Below are 13,541 nucleotides of genomic sequence, written 5' to 3' on the forward strand. Positions count from 1 at the left end.
GAGAGAAAGTTAAACATGAATTTAGTGATGAAAGAGTGATGCATGTTGCGGTAGACTCGGATCCTGTCTCCCATCAAAATGGTCCAAACAAAGTCCTTTCCTACACCACCCACACCCCACATTTTGACTCTCTCTCTCTCTCTTTCTAAAAAAACCTAATGGAAATGGGTGATCAGTACGGCCTGCCTGATTTCCAGCGGCTTTTAACGAGGAGAACCCATTTTCCGGCATCCCTGCTGCCCCAACCTTCTGACTCGCCTTACCTTGCTCATCATAGGAACATGGCTCTATCACCACCTCCTTACCATGAACCACCCTACGTGTTGAGCAATGGGAATATTGCAATGCCTAGTGGTTTGCTTAGGTTTAACACTACTGGTGCCACTGATTTTACTGCTGCTGCTTCAGCTTCTGCTGCTGTTGGTGGTGGAGGATGGAGTTTGGGAAATATCGACGGCGGAAACAGCCGGTGGCCGAGGCAGGAGACTCTTACTCTTCTTGAGATCAGATCTAGACTTGATTCCAAGTTCAAAGAGGCTAGCCAGAAAGGACCCTTATGGGATGAAGTGTCTAGGTATATAATATATTTACTATAATTGCACTAAACCCACTTCAGTCTTCTTCTTCATCTTTCACTTGGATTTCCATTTTTACATCATGTTTTTGTTTCAATTTCATGACATATGGTTAATCAAGAAACCCTATTTAGCCTACCCAACTGAAACCCATTTGGTCTTTCTTTTTATATGAAAAGTCACCCCAAGAGTTTTCTATATATAAAAAAAAAGATTTTAATTAAATTTCTGATTGATTGAAAGTAACAGAGCTGTGAGTTAACTCAGAGATCCAGATGTTTCTTTTACTTAAAAAAAAAAAATCACCCATCTGTTCACAACTTCTTAAACTAAAGATTATCTTGTTTTGCTAAAATGGTTAATCCCTTGCATTCCTTTACTTCAATTTCAGCAACTTAAAATAATATTAATTAATTAATTGTAAGATATATATATATATATATGGAAAGGAATGTTTTTGGAATATTTTAATCCTTAAGCTATTAGAGGAATGTTGGGATACATTTATTCTTCTTTTTGAGACAAAAGAAGATTATATCAAGGAAAATGTAGAGTTAGATTTTGTTTGAAGTTTTGGGGTTAGGTTTCTTCTTAGGGTTTGTATTCCACATATATAATAACTTATACAAATATTATTAATTAACTTTTTACTGTTGATATTTTATATTTCATCTTGGTTTAGAATAATGGCGGAGGAATATGGATACCAGAGAAGTGGGAAGAAATGTAGAGAGAAGTTTGAAAACCTTTATAAATACTATAAGAAGACCAAGGAAGGTAAAGCTGGTAGGCAAGATGGGAAGAATTACAGGTTTTTCAAACAGCTGGAAGCCATTTATGGTGAAACAAGCAACCCAAGTCCAGTCCCAGAAACTAACAACATTAATACTGTTCCAAGCAACCTGCCGGAGAAATATCATGAATCCATGCAAGAACAGAAGATGAGCGAGAGCCTCGGTTTCTCCGACCCCGAATTCGAGGCTTCCTCGTCGGAAAAAATGAACGACGACGAATGCGAGCTTTCGGGTATTGCTTCCATGGTGAATCAAAAGGGTGTTAAGAAGGGTTGGAAAACCAAGGTGAAGGACTTCGTGGACTCACAGATGAAGAGGTTGATCGATTCACAGGATGTTTGGATGGAGAGGATGTTGAAGGTGATTGAAGAGAAAGAAAAAGAAAGGGTTTTGAGAGAAGAGGAATGGAGGAGACAAGAGGCTGCTCGGTTCGATAAAGAACATGAACTCTGGGTTAAGGAAAGAGCTTGGATTGAAGCTCGGGATGCTTCTTTAATGGCGGCTTTGAAGACGTTAAGATCCTTGACGGATAAAACCCAGAACGAGATCAACGCCAACAGATGGACCGAGCATGAAATCTTGGAACGGAGGTTGCAGGAAAATGGGTATTCGATGAGGCAAAGCACGTGGGAAGACATAGAAGCGAAAATGGTGAATTTGGGGTATGGTTATGAACATGAAGCAAACAATGCAGAGTGTTACAAGAAACGGAAAGAGGATTACTTGAGCAGCTAGACTCCATTGATGGCCAAGAAGAAAATAAGAGCGTTTACGGCGTGAAACAAAGGGTAAACCAGGCCGCCGCCGCCGCCATGGATTCATCATCATCATCAACATCAATTCGTTTCAGATATCAGCAGTAAACAGGTATGGATTGAAGATGATGAGAAAGGGAAAGAATCAGCAATTGTCTTGTCTTCTTAAATATTGTACTAGTAGTAATGTAGATGTAGGAGGTGATATTTGTATGGTGAATGCATGAGAATTATTTTGTGTTTAGAGTTTCACTTTACTCCATAATGTGAAACAATGGATTCATCTTTGTAAATTATAAACAATGGATCCATACTGAGTTATCAACATTGATTTATTTTCCTTCAAGCTTGCCCTACCTTCAATTCATCTCATGTTTTGATCTTCAATTTAAATTTTATTTGCTTTTCTAAATTTTGAGAAGAAAATTGTAGATTATATATTTAAAATGTATAAAAATTTCCAAAAACTTGTACAAATCCATAAGTTTAAAAATAATAATAAATATTACATTACATCTTACTATATTTTAAAAATCCAAATTATCCATTGATTAAAAGATATTTAATAAAATTTTAAATCCTAAACCCTAAGAGTTGTTTAGATGAAAATTTTAAATTTTTTGGGATTTTTAGAATGCTTGCATTTTAGAATTAGGCTAGCATTTTGATTTAAGAAAAATTAAGTTATTCTAATTTTATAAATTAAAAATAATTATAAAGAAAAATAATTTTATTAAAAATATATCAATATATTTGTAAAAAATTATAAATAGTTTTAATAAAATAATATTTACAGAATTAAATAAAAATGATTTTAAAATTTATGTTTTTTTATCTTATAGTGAGATCAAGTGTATTAAATCAAATAAAAAGGAATTTTGAAAAATAAGAGTGAAATTTAGAAAAGGAAATTAATTTATTGAAATCACTTCTTGAAAATTTTAAAATTTTCTCATATAAGCAAATTCAATTTTAGAATTCTGAAAATATTAATACAACAAATTCTTCACCCAAACATAAAGTAAAACTATATATTTTAGATTTAGGATTAGAATGTTAATGTTAATATGTTTCTAAAAAATAGTTTTTAATAAAATAATTGTATACAAGAGGTTGTTTAGGTGCATGGGAATTGAAAGCAATGAAGGAAATGAGAATGGTGGAAGCCATGGTGACAAAAACTATTTACATTTATTTATTATCATTCATTACTCTCAGTACTTCAACTACTGTTTCCTCTTAAAATAATATTTCCCTTTTCCCCATATTTTTTTCAACTTACTGTTACTTAAATGGGGGATGAAAACAAATTGTGTGAATATGTTAAATGTACAGAAACTGAGTGTACTATAAAACTTTATTTCTGTTTTCTTTTCTTACCTTTCATATTTGGTATTCTCCACAATTTTAAACAATTGATATAAATATATTAATTTCATTTTGTAAAAACATTTTTTTTAAAATATAAAAATAAATATCGAAATGGGTTATTTGTTTGAAACTTTTACAGTAAACCATTTTGGTTTTTAAATTTTCTTTTTTGGATTATTGTGGTAAAAGAACTACATTGTACAAATGTTGACAGGGACGAAGCCAGGGGTCCCCCTAAAATATAAATTTACCCTTTTGGTTCTTAAATTTTTTTAAAAATTTTAAATTAGTAAAGGTAAAATTGTACTTTGACCCCTCCTAAAATTATAAAAATTCGATTTAATTCTTTACAAATTATAAAGATATAAACTATAAAAAAAATTAAAATTTTATCTGCCCCTAAATATTTATTCTGGCTTCGCCCCTGAATGTTGAATATATGTTATGTAATAAAAAAATGTTATTGGGATAAAAATAAAAAAAATAAATAAATGAGATTGTTTTGAAAAAATATGTGTAAAAATATTAGTAATTCTTCAAAAAAAAAAGTACAAAATTCACTCTCCACCATTTAGATCGTATTTTAGCACAAAAAAAATACCATTGCCGCTTATCTCTCTCCCTCCACCCTTTTAAAATATTTTTTTATACTGGTGCCGCTCATTCCTTCCCCTCCACCCTTAAAAAAACATTCATTCTATAATAATGCTTCAATTATTGTGTCAAAATGTCACCAATCTCTCTTCCTCCAACCCTTAGAATCGTTTCAAACATACCATTTCAGTATTTAATTTTTTTAATTTTTATTATACAAGTAAAAATGCCCGTTTTTGAACTCCGAGTGTACTAAAATATTTAAAAATAAGAAATACATAGCAATTTTTCCTTATGTCAATAGTTAAGGATATGTTGTTTTTTATTTAAATATGAGTGGAGATTGATATGGATGCTATTATATTATTTTAAAAATATTATATATATATATATATATTTATAGTATATTTTTTATTTTTTATTTTTTAATGAAATTTTATATTAATATACATGTTTATATATAAATATAAAATTTAAAAAGATTATATTTAATTTCTAATATAATTATAAAAAAAAGAGGAGCTAAAACCCAAAATTTTAGAAATGAAGTTAAAATATTAAAATTTATATAAATCGATATAGATTAGTAATGATTGAAATACATCAAAATAATCTAAAATTATAATAAAAATAAAAGTTAAATGTAGTATGGATTTTAAAACTGAAATGAGTAGCAGTCTGGTATTGCCAAGAAAACTCTTTGTTGGAAGTTAAAATGTTATGTAGGCTTCATAAAATTGTAGGACTACTGCAACAGATCTCTTGATCTCAACAGTCGCCCAGTCTATCATAATATTGAGAATACAATATTTCATTTGATACTCATCCTGAAATCCATCGCTAGATTATATTAATATTAAAAATTAACTTTTTTTTTCAATCCAATAGAATATGATTGCCTGTAAAGTTATTTTTACAACATTTAATATATTTTGAAAGATATTAAAATCTCTAAAAATTTACATTGTCCCATTTGGTTCATTGAGTATTGAGTATTTTTTTAACAATGTAATGATAATTTACTAATTTATTCTTATTAAATAAAATATAACTCTAAATAAAATTAAATTTCAAAAAATAAAATAAAATTTAACATACCAAACTAAAATCATTCATTAATATAAAATACATTTCCTATAATAGGTAGATCTGTCAAGTACTTAAAACACAGAACAAGGCTTTTTGGAGAGAGAAAAGGAGAGCTACCAAAACTGCCAGAAACCATCTAATACTGAGGATTAAAATTACACCAAAAACATCCAACTTTTGACATATTTACAAATAATCCACCAAAGAAGAACCAAGGGAAAATAATCCACTTTCACAACCAGAAGATCTTTGCATCTAACTCACAAACAAACATTATTCAAGGGTTTGATGGGCTTTCCACAAGCTTCTTTCTTGGTTCTTTAATGTTGCCTTCATCATTTTCGATTGTACGGGACATGTTTTCCCCCGACCCCAGATTTCCAGTTGCAAATGAATTCTCTTGGTTTGGGTCCATCTCAGGGCTCTCACTGGTTCTTGAGGGAAATCTGTGCCCTCTCAACAAACAGTTGTACGTATGCATATTAAAAGATTCTGTGCCAAAATGAGAACGATCGGCCGAACTGAACAACGGTTGCATCAACCTTTTCTTTTCGGGCAATTCACGCAGCGATATTCGGCAAACAGGGCAGGTGGAATGCTGTTGCAGCCATAGGTCTATGCATGTTACATGGAAGGAGTGCCCGCAATACGGGAGGATTCGCAACACATCTTCGCGGCGGTATTCAGAAAGGCAAACCGTGCACCTGCCACACGTAGCAATTTGACATTTTCATTAGCTCGGCTCTAAAAAGATGCCTCAAGCAATCTAACTGAAGAAAATAAGTAAAAAGTTCTAAAAACAAAAATATCGATGAAATAAAATAAGAACCGCGAATCTTCCATTAACAGAGAGAAAGACGGAGACGCAAGAACACTTCAAATTGCAATTCTAAAGAAATACATTCTGTCATGCAGAATCATCAATTAGATTATCAAAAACATCGTGACCCAAAATGATGCCTCATTCTTCAACCATACTTAAGAGTTTTGCTCTATATTGCTCGGGCTTTTCATTTTGTTGAAATATCTTTGTCAGAAACTCGTGTTCAACACATTTCCGGACAAGGGTAGAGGATAACCTATCCAACAATCACACCGAAATCTGAGTAACATTGATTTTAGTCATCAAACACTGTTCAGGCATGACCAGATCCCATTTATATTCCTAGCTAGCTAACAGCTTCACTTGCTTCCTGGACCCACCAAATACCTAATACCAGAAGTTTGACGTGTATTGCTAAGTATAAAACTTATAGAGACTAAAAAAGAATTTGGGTGCAGTTATGTCGGGATTAAATCCTTTTCCCTACTTCAGATCAAAATCAAAATAGTGTTCAGATAAATCACCATCGGGGATGTTCCACTAGGTCCACTCATGCAGCACAGAATAAGAAAGAGGGGGAAATAGAGGTGAAATAAGAGGAACATATACAATCCATAATATCTCTATCATCCAAAAGCTTAAATAGAAATGTCCAAACCAGAAAACCTGAACTTGAAATACCTTGCATGTGAAATGATACGAACTTAAAATCAGTTGAATTGCCACCTCTAGCCCTTCCCTAGTCATTTAGATTTAGTGGAAATAAATAAATAAACAAACAACTGCCTCCACTTCTTTTTGATGGAACCAACCTCCACTTAAAACGACAATTGGAGGCATTTCCATCCATTAAAAGTGGAGAATGTCTTAGCTCAAATTCAAGGTAGTGAGCTTAGCAATTATTGTTATAAATAAATTCTTCAAAACCTTCTTCTTTTTTCTTTGTATAGCAGGTCAATGACTGCTTAAAAAAGTTAGATCTATTAATAAAATAATGCTAAAAGGGAAACTATCAAGAATATGTTCTTCACCACTCCTTTAATGAAGATGACGATATAATTGGAAAATATGGAAACCAGAAGTTTGCTCAATGTCTAATCCAAACAACATTTTTCCGAGCAGTGCTCGTTGCGGGGAAAGCATCTTCCAGTAATTTTTCCCATCTTCCAACAAGTCTCTATTGCCTAGTCTTTTATTGAACATTTCAAAAGAACAATTAACAGTGGCTACAAGCACTAAAATGTTAGAAGGATCAAATTATAATTGAAAACATGGCATGTTTGTAGCACAAAAAAGTAAAAGATGATAGAACATGCGAAGGCAGTCAATATCTAGGTCTGACAAAACCCGGCAAGTCCAATGTTTCAAATATATCATTATCTCTACCGTGGCAAGTGTTTAAAGTCTTACTTGAACTTGCAAACTAAAACTCTATTCAATTTGGGGAATTTGAGATGCCGGATGAGAAACACTTCACATCTGTACAGCTGTGTGAAAACTTCCAAATCTTAAAATAATAACAAAATGTTATGCAACAACTTAAAAAAGCCTCTCCTTATTGCTCTTTAATCTTTCTTTATTGGGACCCTAATGCACCTTGGCATCGGAAACTAGTTCACAAAGCAAATATGACTGGTCATAGCTCATGCCTAAATCTTCTAAACTTCTAACCAGCAAGGGGAAAAAAGAACTTTCAAGTGCAGAAAACTTTAGCTAACATTAGAAATCTAGCACTAGCACACTTTGTTGCTCTGACTATTCATTTTTCTAGACGTATCCATGTTTGATGCATATCCAGACATGATAATAACGAAATCTGTACAGCAGTGTGAAAACTTCCAAATCTTAAACAGAAAATAATAACGAACTGTTATGCAACAAATTAAAAAAGCCTAGACTTATTGGTCTTTAATCTTTCTTTATTGGGACCCTAGTGCACCTTGGCACCGGAAACTAGTTCACAAAGCAAATATGACTGGTCATAGCTCATGCCTAAAGCTTCCCAACTTCTAACCAGCAAGGGGAAAAAAGGAACTTTCAAGTACAGAAAACTTTAGCTAACATTGGAAATCTAGCACTAGCACATTTTGTTGCTCCGGCTATTCATTTTTCTCCAACTATTCATTTTTCTAGAAGTATCCGTGTTTGATGCATATCCAGACATGAGCATGAGGATATAATCCTCCAAGAATCCTCAAAATACATAGAAAGAACTTTAAAAAAAAGAACATACCCATGTCAGCACATGCCTATATCCAATACTTCCCCCAGAGTCTGAGTAACATAGTTAGCATAGGTGAGATATTTTATTTGGAAACAGTAAACAACAAAGGACAGCATGAAAGAAAAGAACTGTGCTTTCTAGGAGTATCCATGTTTTCCAACTATTTTTTGATTATGGGGCATTAAGACATGGACATTTATGTTTTCTGGGTTCATATTTCTCCCACTGGTTCAATCTCTTGTTTCAGAATTTCTGCTCTTTCACCCTAAATTTCTTTCCTCTCTGTCATAACCCCAATCGTATTTGTCTCTATTTTTCCTGCCTGTTGTGCATCATGTGTACAACATATGAGACAGAACATACATTTTCTAAGGTTTACAAGTTTTTCCGTGGTTTCCGACACTCAAAGAAATTTGTGCATGAGCGAAAACATGCTCCAGAAATTTAGTAAAACAAGAACCTTTGTATCATCTGGGGAAACCGCAGCAAAGATCAAACCACACTGTAGATAGGCAAAACTAAAAACAAAAATATCATTCTTTTATGTCTACCTTGGAATTTATGCACAGACATTACCGATAAGAAAAGCTGCAGTAAGTTCACATTAGAACCAACTATGACTTTTAGAAAATGTTAAGCAATGGTTAAAAGGAATAACTTGTATTGATGCAAAGGCACCTGGTACTATCGATATGCCTCGTGGTAAAATGAATACACTTTACCTACAATCAAGGTTCAAGTCTAAAAAAGCATAAACCAAAATTTCTAAAACATCTCAAGCCATTTCAAATGACATCCATTTTCTTTGCCATACAATGCATTTCACCATAACATGTCATCACTATAGAATCAATGTAGCAAATTTTGACAAATTCCCAGATATTCATACTATTTATATACATAAACACAAGGAGGAAACTACCTATGATTTCAACTCTCTCATCTATTTATCTCCCTCCACTTATGCTTTATCGTCCATTCTAGATTATCTCATTCACTGCTCTGTCCTATTTTACTTGGATATGAGGGATGATATGAGTATTCCTCCAACACATGTATGTTAATTTTTTTTTCTAAGTTTCCACGTATTTGGATTTTGGAAGATGGGTCATATCTCTACGCCATACCTACACATGACATGAGTAATCCAAGAAAAAGGAAGAGCCAGAGCTAGGCTCTGTCTCTTCTTGCATTGTTATTTAACCCCATTCTTTGCAGAGTCCAATAGGGCACAAACTATAACCATTGACAATTCCAACATCTTCACTACGAATAGAAAAGTTATTACACCCAAAATTAATTACTGACTTGCAAATCTTAGGCATCTAACACTCTTTTCACGAAAAAAAGAAAAATTAAAGAGAAATGATCTTCATAATGTTAAATGGTAAAGAAAGATGCAGTAACTTCTGAAATGAAGCAATGGTTCTGAGAACATACTGAGCATCTTTGTTAGCTGAGAAGCACTCATCACAGAAAGTCTTTGTTGGGAAATTCGCAACAACAACAGGCTCAATACCGTGTAAACCCCGTTCGAGCTGCAAATACAAAATTCAACATCAATAATGAAGACGGACCACTCCATAAAGGTGAATGCAACAACTGAAAAGATAAATTACATGAAAATGGCATATATTTACTGTTAAAACTTTCTAATTTTCATCTTTGCCTTGTTGGTTGTAACAAAATGTCATTCATATTATGTACTGTGTTGCTCAGACTCTTTATTTTTTGTTCTTGAAATACGAATATATATCTGGATATCAGTATGGGGATATAATCTCAAGGGCTCTCTAAATACATGGAAATCTAGGAAAAAAAAAATTAAACATGCGCATGTCGACACATACCCCTCTCACATGAGTCCAATTATCTTGGTGTACTGATAACCACTGCTATACCTAAAATTGACAAAAATCTTCTCCTTTCAACTTTTATTATTATTATTATTATTATTATTATTATTATTATTATCTTCCAACTTTTAGTTCACATATCAACCAAGGCATTGAAGCGTAAAAACCAAAAAAATTCTTCAAAATCAGTAAATCACTTCTGAGAAATTTTCTAAATCTCCCAAAATTTAATTTTCTGTGGAAACCATTTTAGAAGTTTAAATGCAGAAGTAAACGGTTTCAGCTATAATTCATACAGAAATTCAAATTTTCAGAGAAGACATGAGAAAATAAAAGGACAAAAAAAAGAGTCAAAATTCCCAAGAAAGAAACTTAAAAATCTTCTCTTGAGTACCCTTAAATTCCATTCTTTTATTATTAAAGTTGAATACCCAGTATGAAAAGAAAAGAAAAGAAAAGAAAATGACAAGCAATATTTACATCAGAAAAAAAAACGTTTTTTGAAGAATCTTTATTTTTCATCAGTAAAATTGAACACCCAAAAAAACCAGATTTGTTAATAAACCAAACACACACAAAGAAACAGAACACAGCACAGTTCTGGAAATCTAAGAATTAAGGGAGAATCAACTTTCCTTTAAAAAGAAAGGAAAAAGAAAACCATACCATATTAAGATCAGATCTTGAAGAGATTGCGAAGGGTCTCCGAGAAGCACGTAGCTGAATACGAGCACAAATCAAACGTGTACAAATAAACACTATGAACATAATACTCACTGTGAAACCTATAACAGTCATCACCAAATTTAGCCCTCCTGATATCATTTTTCTCCTCTTTTGATTATATATATTCTCTAAGGAAAAAAAAAAAACTTCGTTTGACAGCAAAGAAAATCAACTTTTCCAGCTTAAAACAAGAAGTAGAAACGAGACTGAAGCAGTTGAAAGGCTATCCATTTTGAATTGACAGTGTTTAAATATGAAATTGAAGGGGTTGAGTTGGAGTGAGAACTTGAAACAAGGAGTGGGAGGGCTTGAGGTTGGATGACTGTTCCATTGTTGGGAACAGAGAGGGAAGAAAAGAAAAGACTTTGTTGGGTACAAACACTGAGAAAGTGAGGGCTGCAAGAGAGATTATCAGGTTATTTGTAGATTTAAATCTTCCAAGTCTAATCTTGGACTCAAAAAGGAAGAAAGGGAAGTTGAAAACTGATCCAACTACAATCTGTTGCTGATTTTACCAACATCTATTTATTTACTGTTGATGGGGTTAATATGTAATTTGCTTCAAGTTTAATGGTTTTAAATATTTAAACAAATTATTTAGTATATTGCTTAGTAAATTATTTGATACAAGTAATGTTGGAGTTGACAAATACCCTATAATCTATAGTAAACTATTTAAAAAAGTAAATATTTTTTAAAAATTAAACACCAATTAATTGTATAGAATAAAAAAAATACACTCAATGTATCAAGTATCGATTGAGATTGAGTCTACCAAATACACATTGTTTAAATAAAAATTGTTGCAATATGTTTGGATTGATGATGTAAGTGTTCACAAAATGTTTCTGTTTCCATTTATTTTTCTTTAATTTCGTGTAAATCCTTTAGTTGTTCATCTAACTTTTAATGTATTTTCATTTTGGTCATTTAAAATGAAATCTTTGTGATTTAGTCACCTAACTTTTAGAGCGCTTTCATTTTAGTCACCTAAGCGTTAAATCTCTAACGACAGATAACTGTACATGCCACATCATGTTTACACTTTTATTTTGGTCACCCAACTTTTAGGTCACTTTCATTTTGTCACAAAAAAAAACCATTTTAAAATATTTATTAGGGTAAAAAAATAAAGATTAAAGTGAAAAGGCAGTAGAAACTAAAATAGTACGCAACTTTTGTCAAATTCTACTTGTTTATCTCATTGCCGAAAATTCTAAATATGGGTTTTGAAATATAAAATTTTATCAAAATTTAAAATTATAGTAACAAATCAGTTAACATTATCAATGGATAAAAAATTTTCAACAAATTATTTAATTTATTTTGGTGTTTTGAAATTATTTTAAAAAATGATCAATTAAATAATGAAATTTCAAATCTTTTGGTTACATAGGTGGAAAGAAAAAACTACTTTTGGCTAGACTAAAAGTGATTGAAAAGAAGCTTGATCGGTATTCGTCGAAGTTCTTATTGTATTTACAAAAAAACCAACTTAGATTGAAACTAGAGGATGTGCTATCTCAAGAAGAGAACTTGTGGCAACAAAAGGCTCGATGTAAATAGGCATGCGACAGTGACAAAAACACTAAGTTTTTTCATGCCAATACTATTAATCGAAGAAGGTCGAATAAAGTTAGCATATTAAAGCTTAGTGATAACAATTGGTGTGATGATTAAGAAATATTGCAAAATATGGCCATTCAGTTTTATATATCCCTATTCACTAAGGATTTAACAATTATTAGTGGCTTTTCTCTTTAAGGTCAGTTCTATAAGATGTTTGTTGTTAAGAATGAATCTTTGAAAGCCACAATAACTAACGAAGAGATACATAGGGTTGTATTCGAGGTTGCACCTTTAAAAGTGCCTAAAATTGATGGATTACACACAATCTTTTATCAGAAAAAATGGCCAATGGTTGGACATAGAGTCTGCGAATTTGTGAGGAATATCTAGAATAGTGGTAAATTCAAGAGTTGGATCAATCGAGCACTCCTATTTTTTATTCTAAAGATGGAGAATCCAGAAAATCTATCCCAATTTCAGCCAATCAGTCTCTGCACGATGCTGTATAAAATTATGACTAAAGTCATAGTTAAGATGTTAAAACCCTTGATGTAGAATAAGTTCTACCAAATCAATCAAGTTTTGTCCTTGGAAGGAATATAACAGACAACATTATTGTTGCTTAGGAGGTCATTCATACTATGCGTAGAAAGCAGGAAAGAAAGGATGGATGGCTATTAAAACAGACTTAGAGATAGCCTATGACACGCTTTAATGGGATTTTATTAAGGACATTTTGGAGGATATTGGTATGCCAGATATGTCTGAAATCTTATTATGTAACACCCCAAACCCGGCCCAGATGTTATGGCCGAATCTGATGTGCCACATTGGAGTTGAAAACCCACGTTCCGTTTTAGTGTTTTAAAACTATATATTTTGTTGAGTTAACAAGTGTATGGAAACTGGGCACCAGGTAGGTATCCGAGACAGAAGAGGTGAGCCATGAGGGCTGCTTAAGTACCAAGCTCTTTGATTGGATCCAATCCTAGACATGCCTACAACCATAGCCACACTTTGTTATATCGAGTTTAAATTTGTTTAAGTGGACGTCTTTGATAAATCGATTAATCGTAGTGTTGAGATATTTTGAAAACAAGTATCGCTTTGAAAACACGTCCTAAGTCTAGCCCATTTGAACAATTATCAACCAGGTTTGAAGTTA

General features: G+C 32.4%; 2 protein-coding genes across 2 annotated transcripts; one reads left to right on the top strand and one right to left on the bottom strand.

Annotated features, from left to right (window-relative positions):
• LOC107904195 (trihelix transcription factor PTL) lies at nucleotides 1-2,470 on the top strand. The gene is made up of 2 exons (XM_016830482.2): nucleotides 1-574; nucleotides 1,258-2,470. Exons 1-2 carry the CDS (start codon nucleotides 159-161, stop codon nucleotides 2,102-2,104), a joined length of 1,263 nt encoding a protein of 420 aa, XP_016685971.2. The 5' UTR covers nucleotides 1-158; the 3' UTR covers nucleotides 2,105-2,470.
• A 2,714-nt stretch (nucleotides 2,471-5,184) lies between these two features.
• LOC107904356 (RING-H2 finger protein ATL7) lies at nucleotides 5,185-11,365 on the bottom strand. The gene is made up of 3 exons (XM_016830700.2): nucleotides 10,748-11,365; nucleotides 9,666-9,763; nucleotides 5,185-5,882 (listed from the first exon to the last, which is right to left on the bottom strand). The coding sequence occupies exons 1-3, from the start codon at nucleotides 10,904-10,906 to the stop codon at nucleotides 5,456-5,458; spliced, it is 684 nt and encodes a 227-aa protein (XP_016686189.1). The 5' UTR covers nucleotides 10,907-11,365; the 3' UTR covers nucleotides 5,185-5,455.
• Between the last annotated feature and the right edge of the window lie 2,176 nt (nucleotides 11,366-13,541).

The sequence above is a fragment of the Gossypium hirsutum genome, chromosome A05 (assembly GCF_007990345.1).
Source record: "Gossypium hirsutum isolate 1008001.06 chromosome A05, Gossypium_hirsutum_v2.1, whole genome shotgun sequence".
Classification (NCBI taxonomy): domain Eukaryota; kingdom Viridiplantae; phylum Streptophyta; class Magnoliopsida; order Malvales; family Malvaceae; genus Gossypium; species Gossypium hirsutum.

Bases quoted from the DNA above. Each gene is read 5' to 3' on its own strand.
- LOC107904195 (XM_016830482.2), top strand. From the start codon at position 159: ATGGAAATGGGTGATCAGTACGGCCTGCCTGATTTCCAGCGGCTTTTA. The intron at 575-1,257 runs GTATATAATATA...ATCTTGGTTTAG, and splicing joins TTATGGGATGAAGTGTCTAG to AATAATGGCGGAGGAATATG.
- LOC107904356 (XM_016830700.2), bottom strand. From the start codon at position 10,906: ATGATATCAGGAGGGCTAAATTTGGTGATGACTGTTATAGGTTTCACA. The intron at 9,764-10,747 runs GTATGGTTTTCT...TTGTATTTGCAG, and splicing joins CAAGATCTGATCTTAATATG to CTCGAACGGGGTTTACACGG. The intron at 5,883-9,665 runs GTATGTTCTCAG...TACGTGTGGCAG, and splicing joins TCAGCTAACAAAGATGCTCA to GTGCACGGTTTGCCTTTCTG.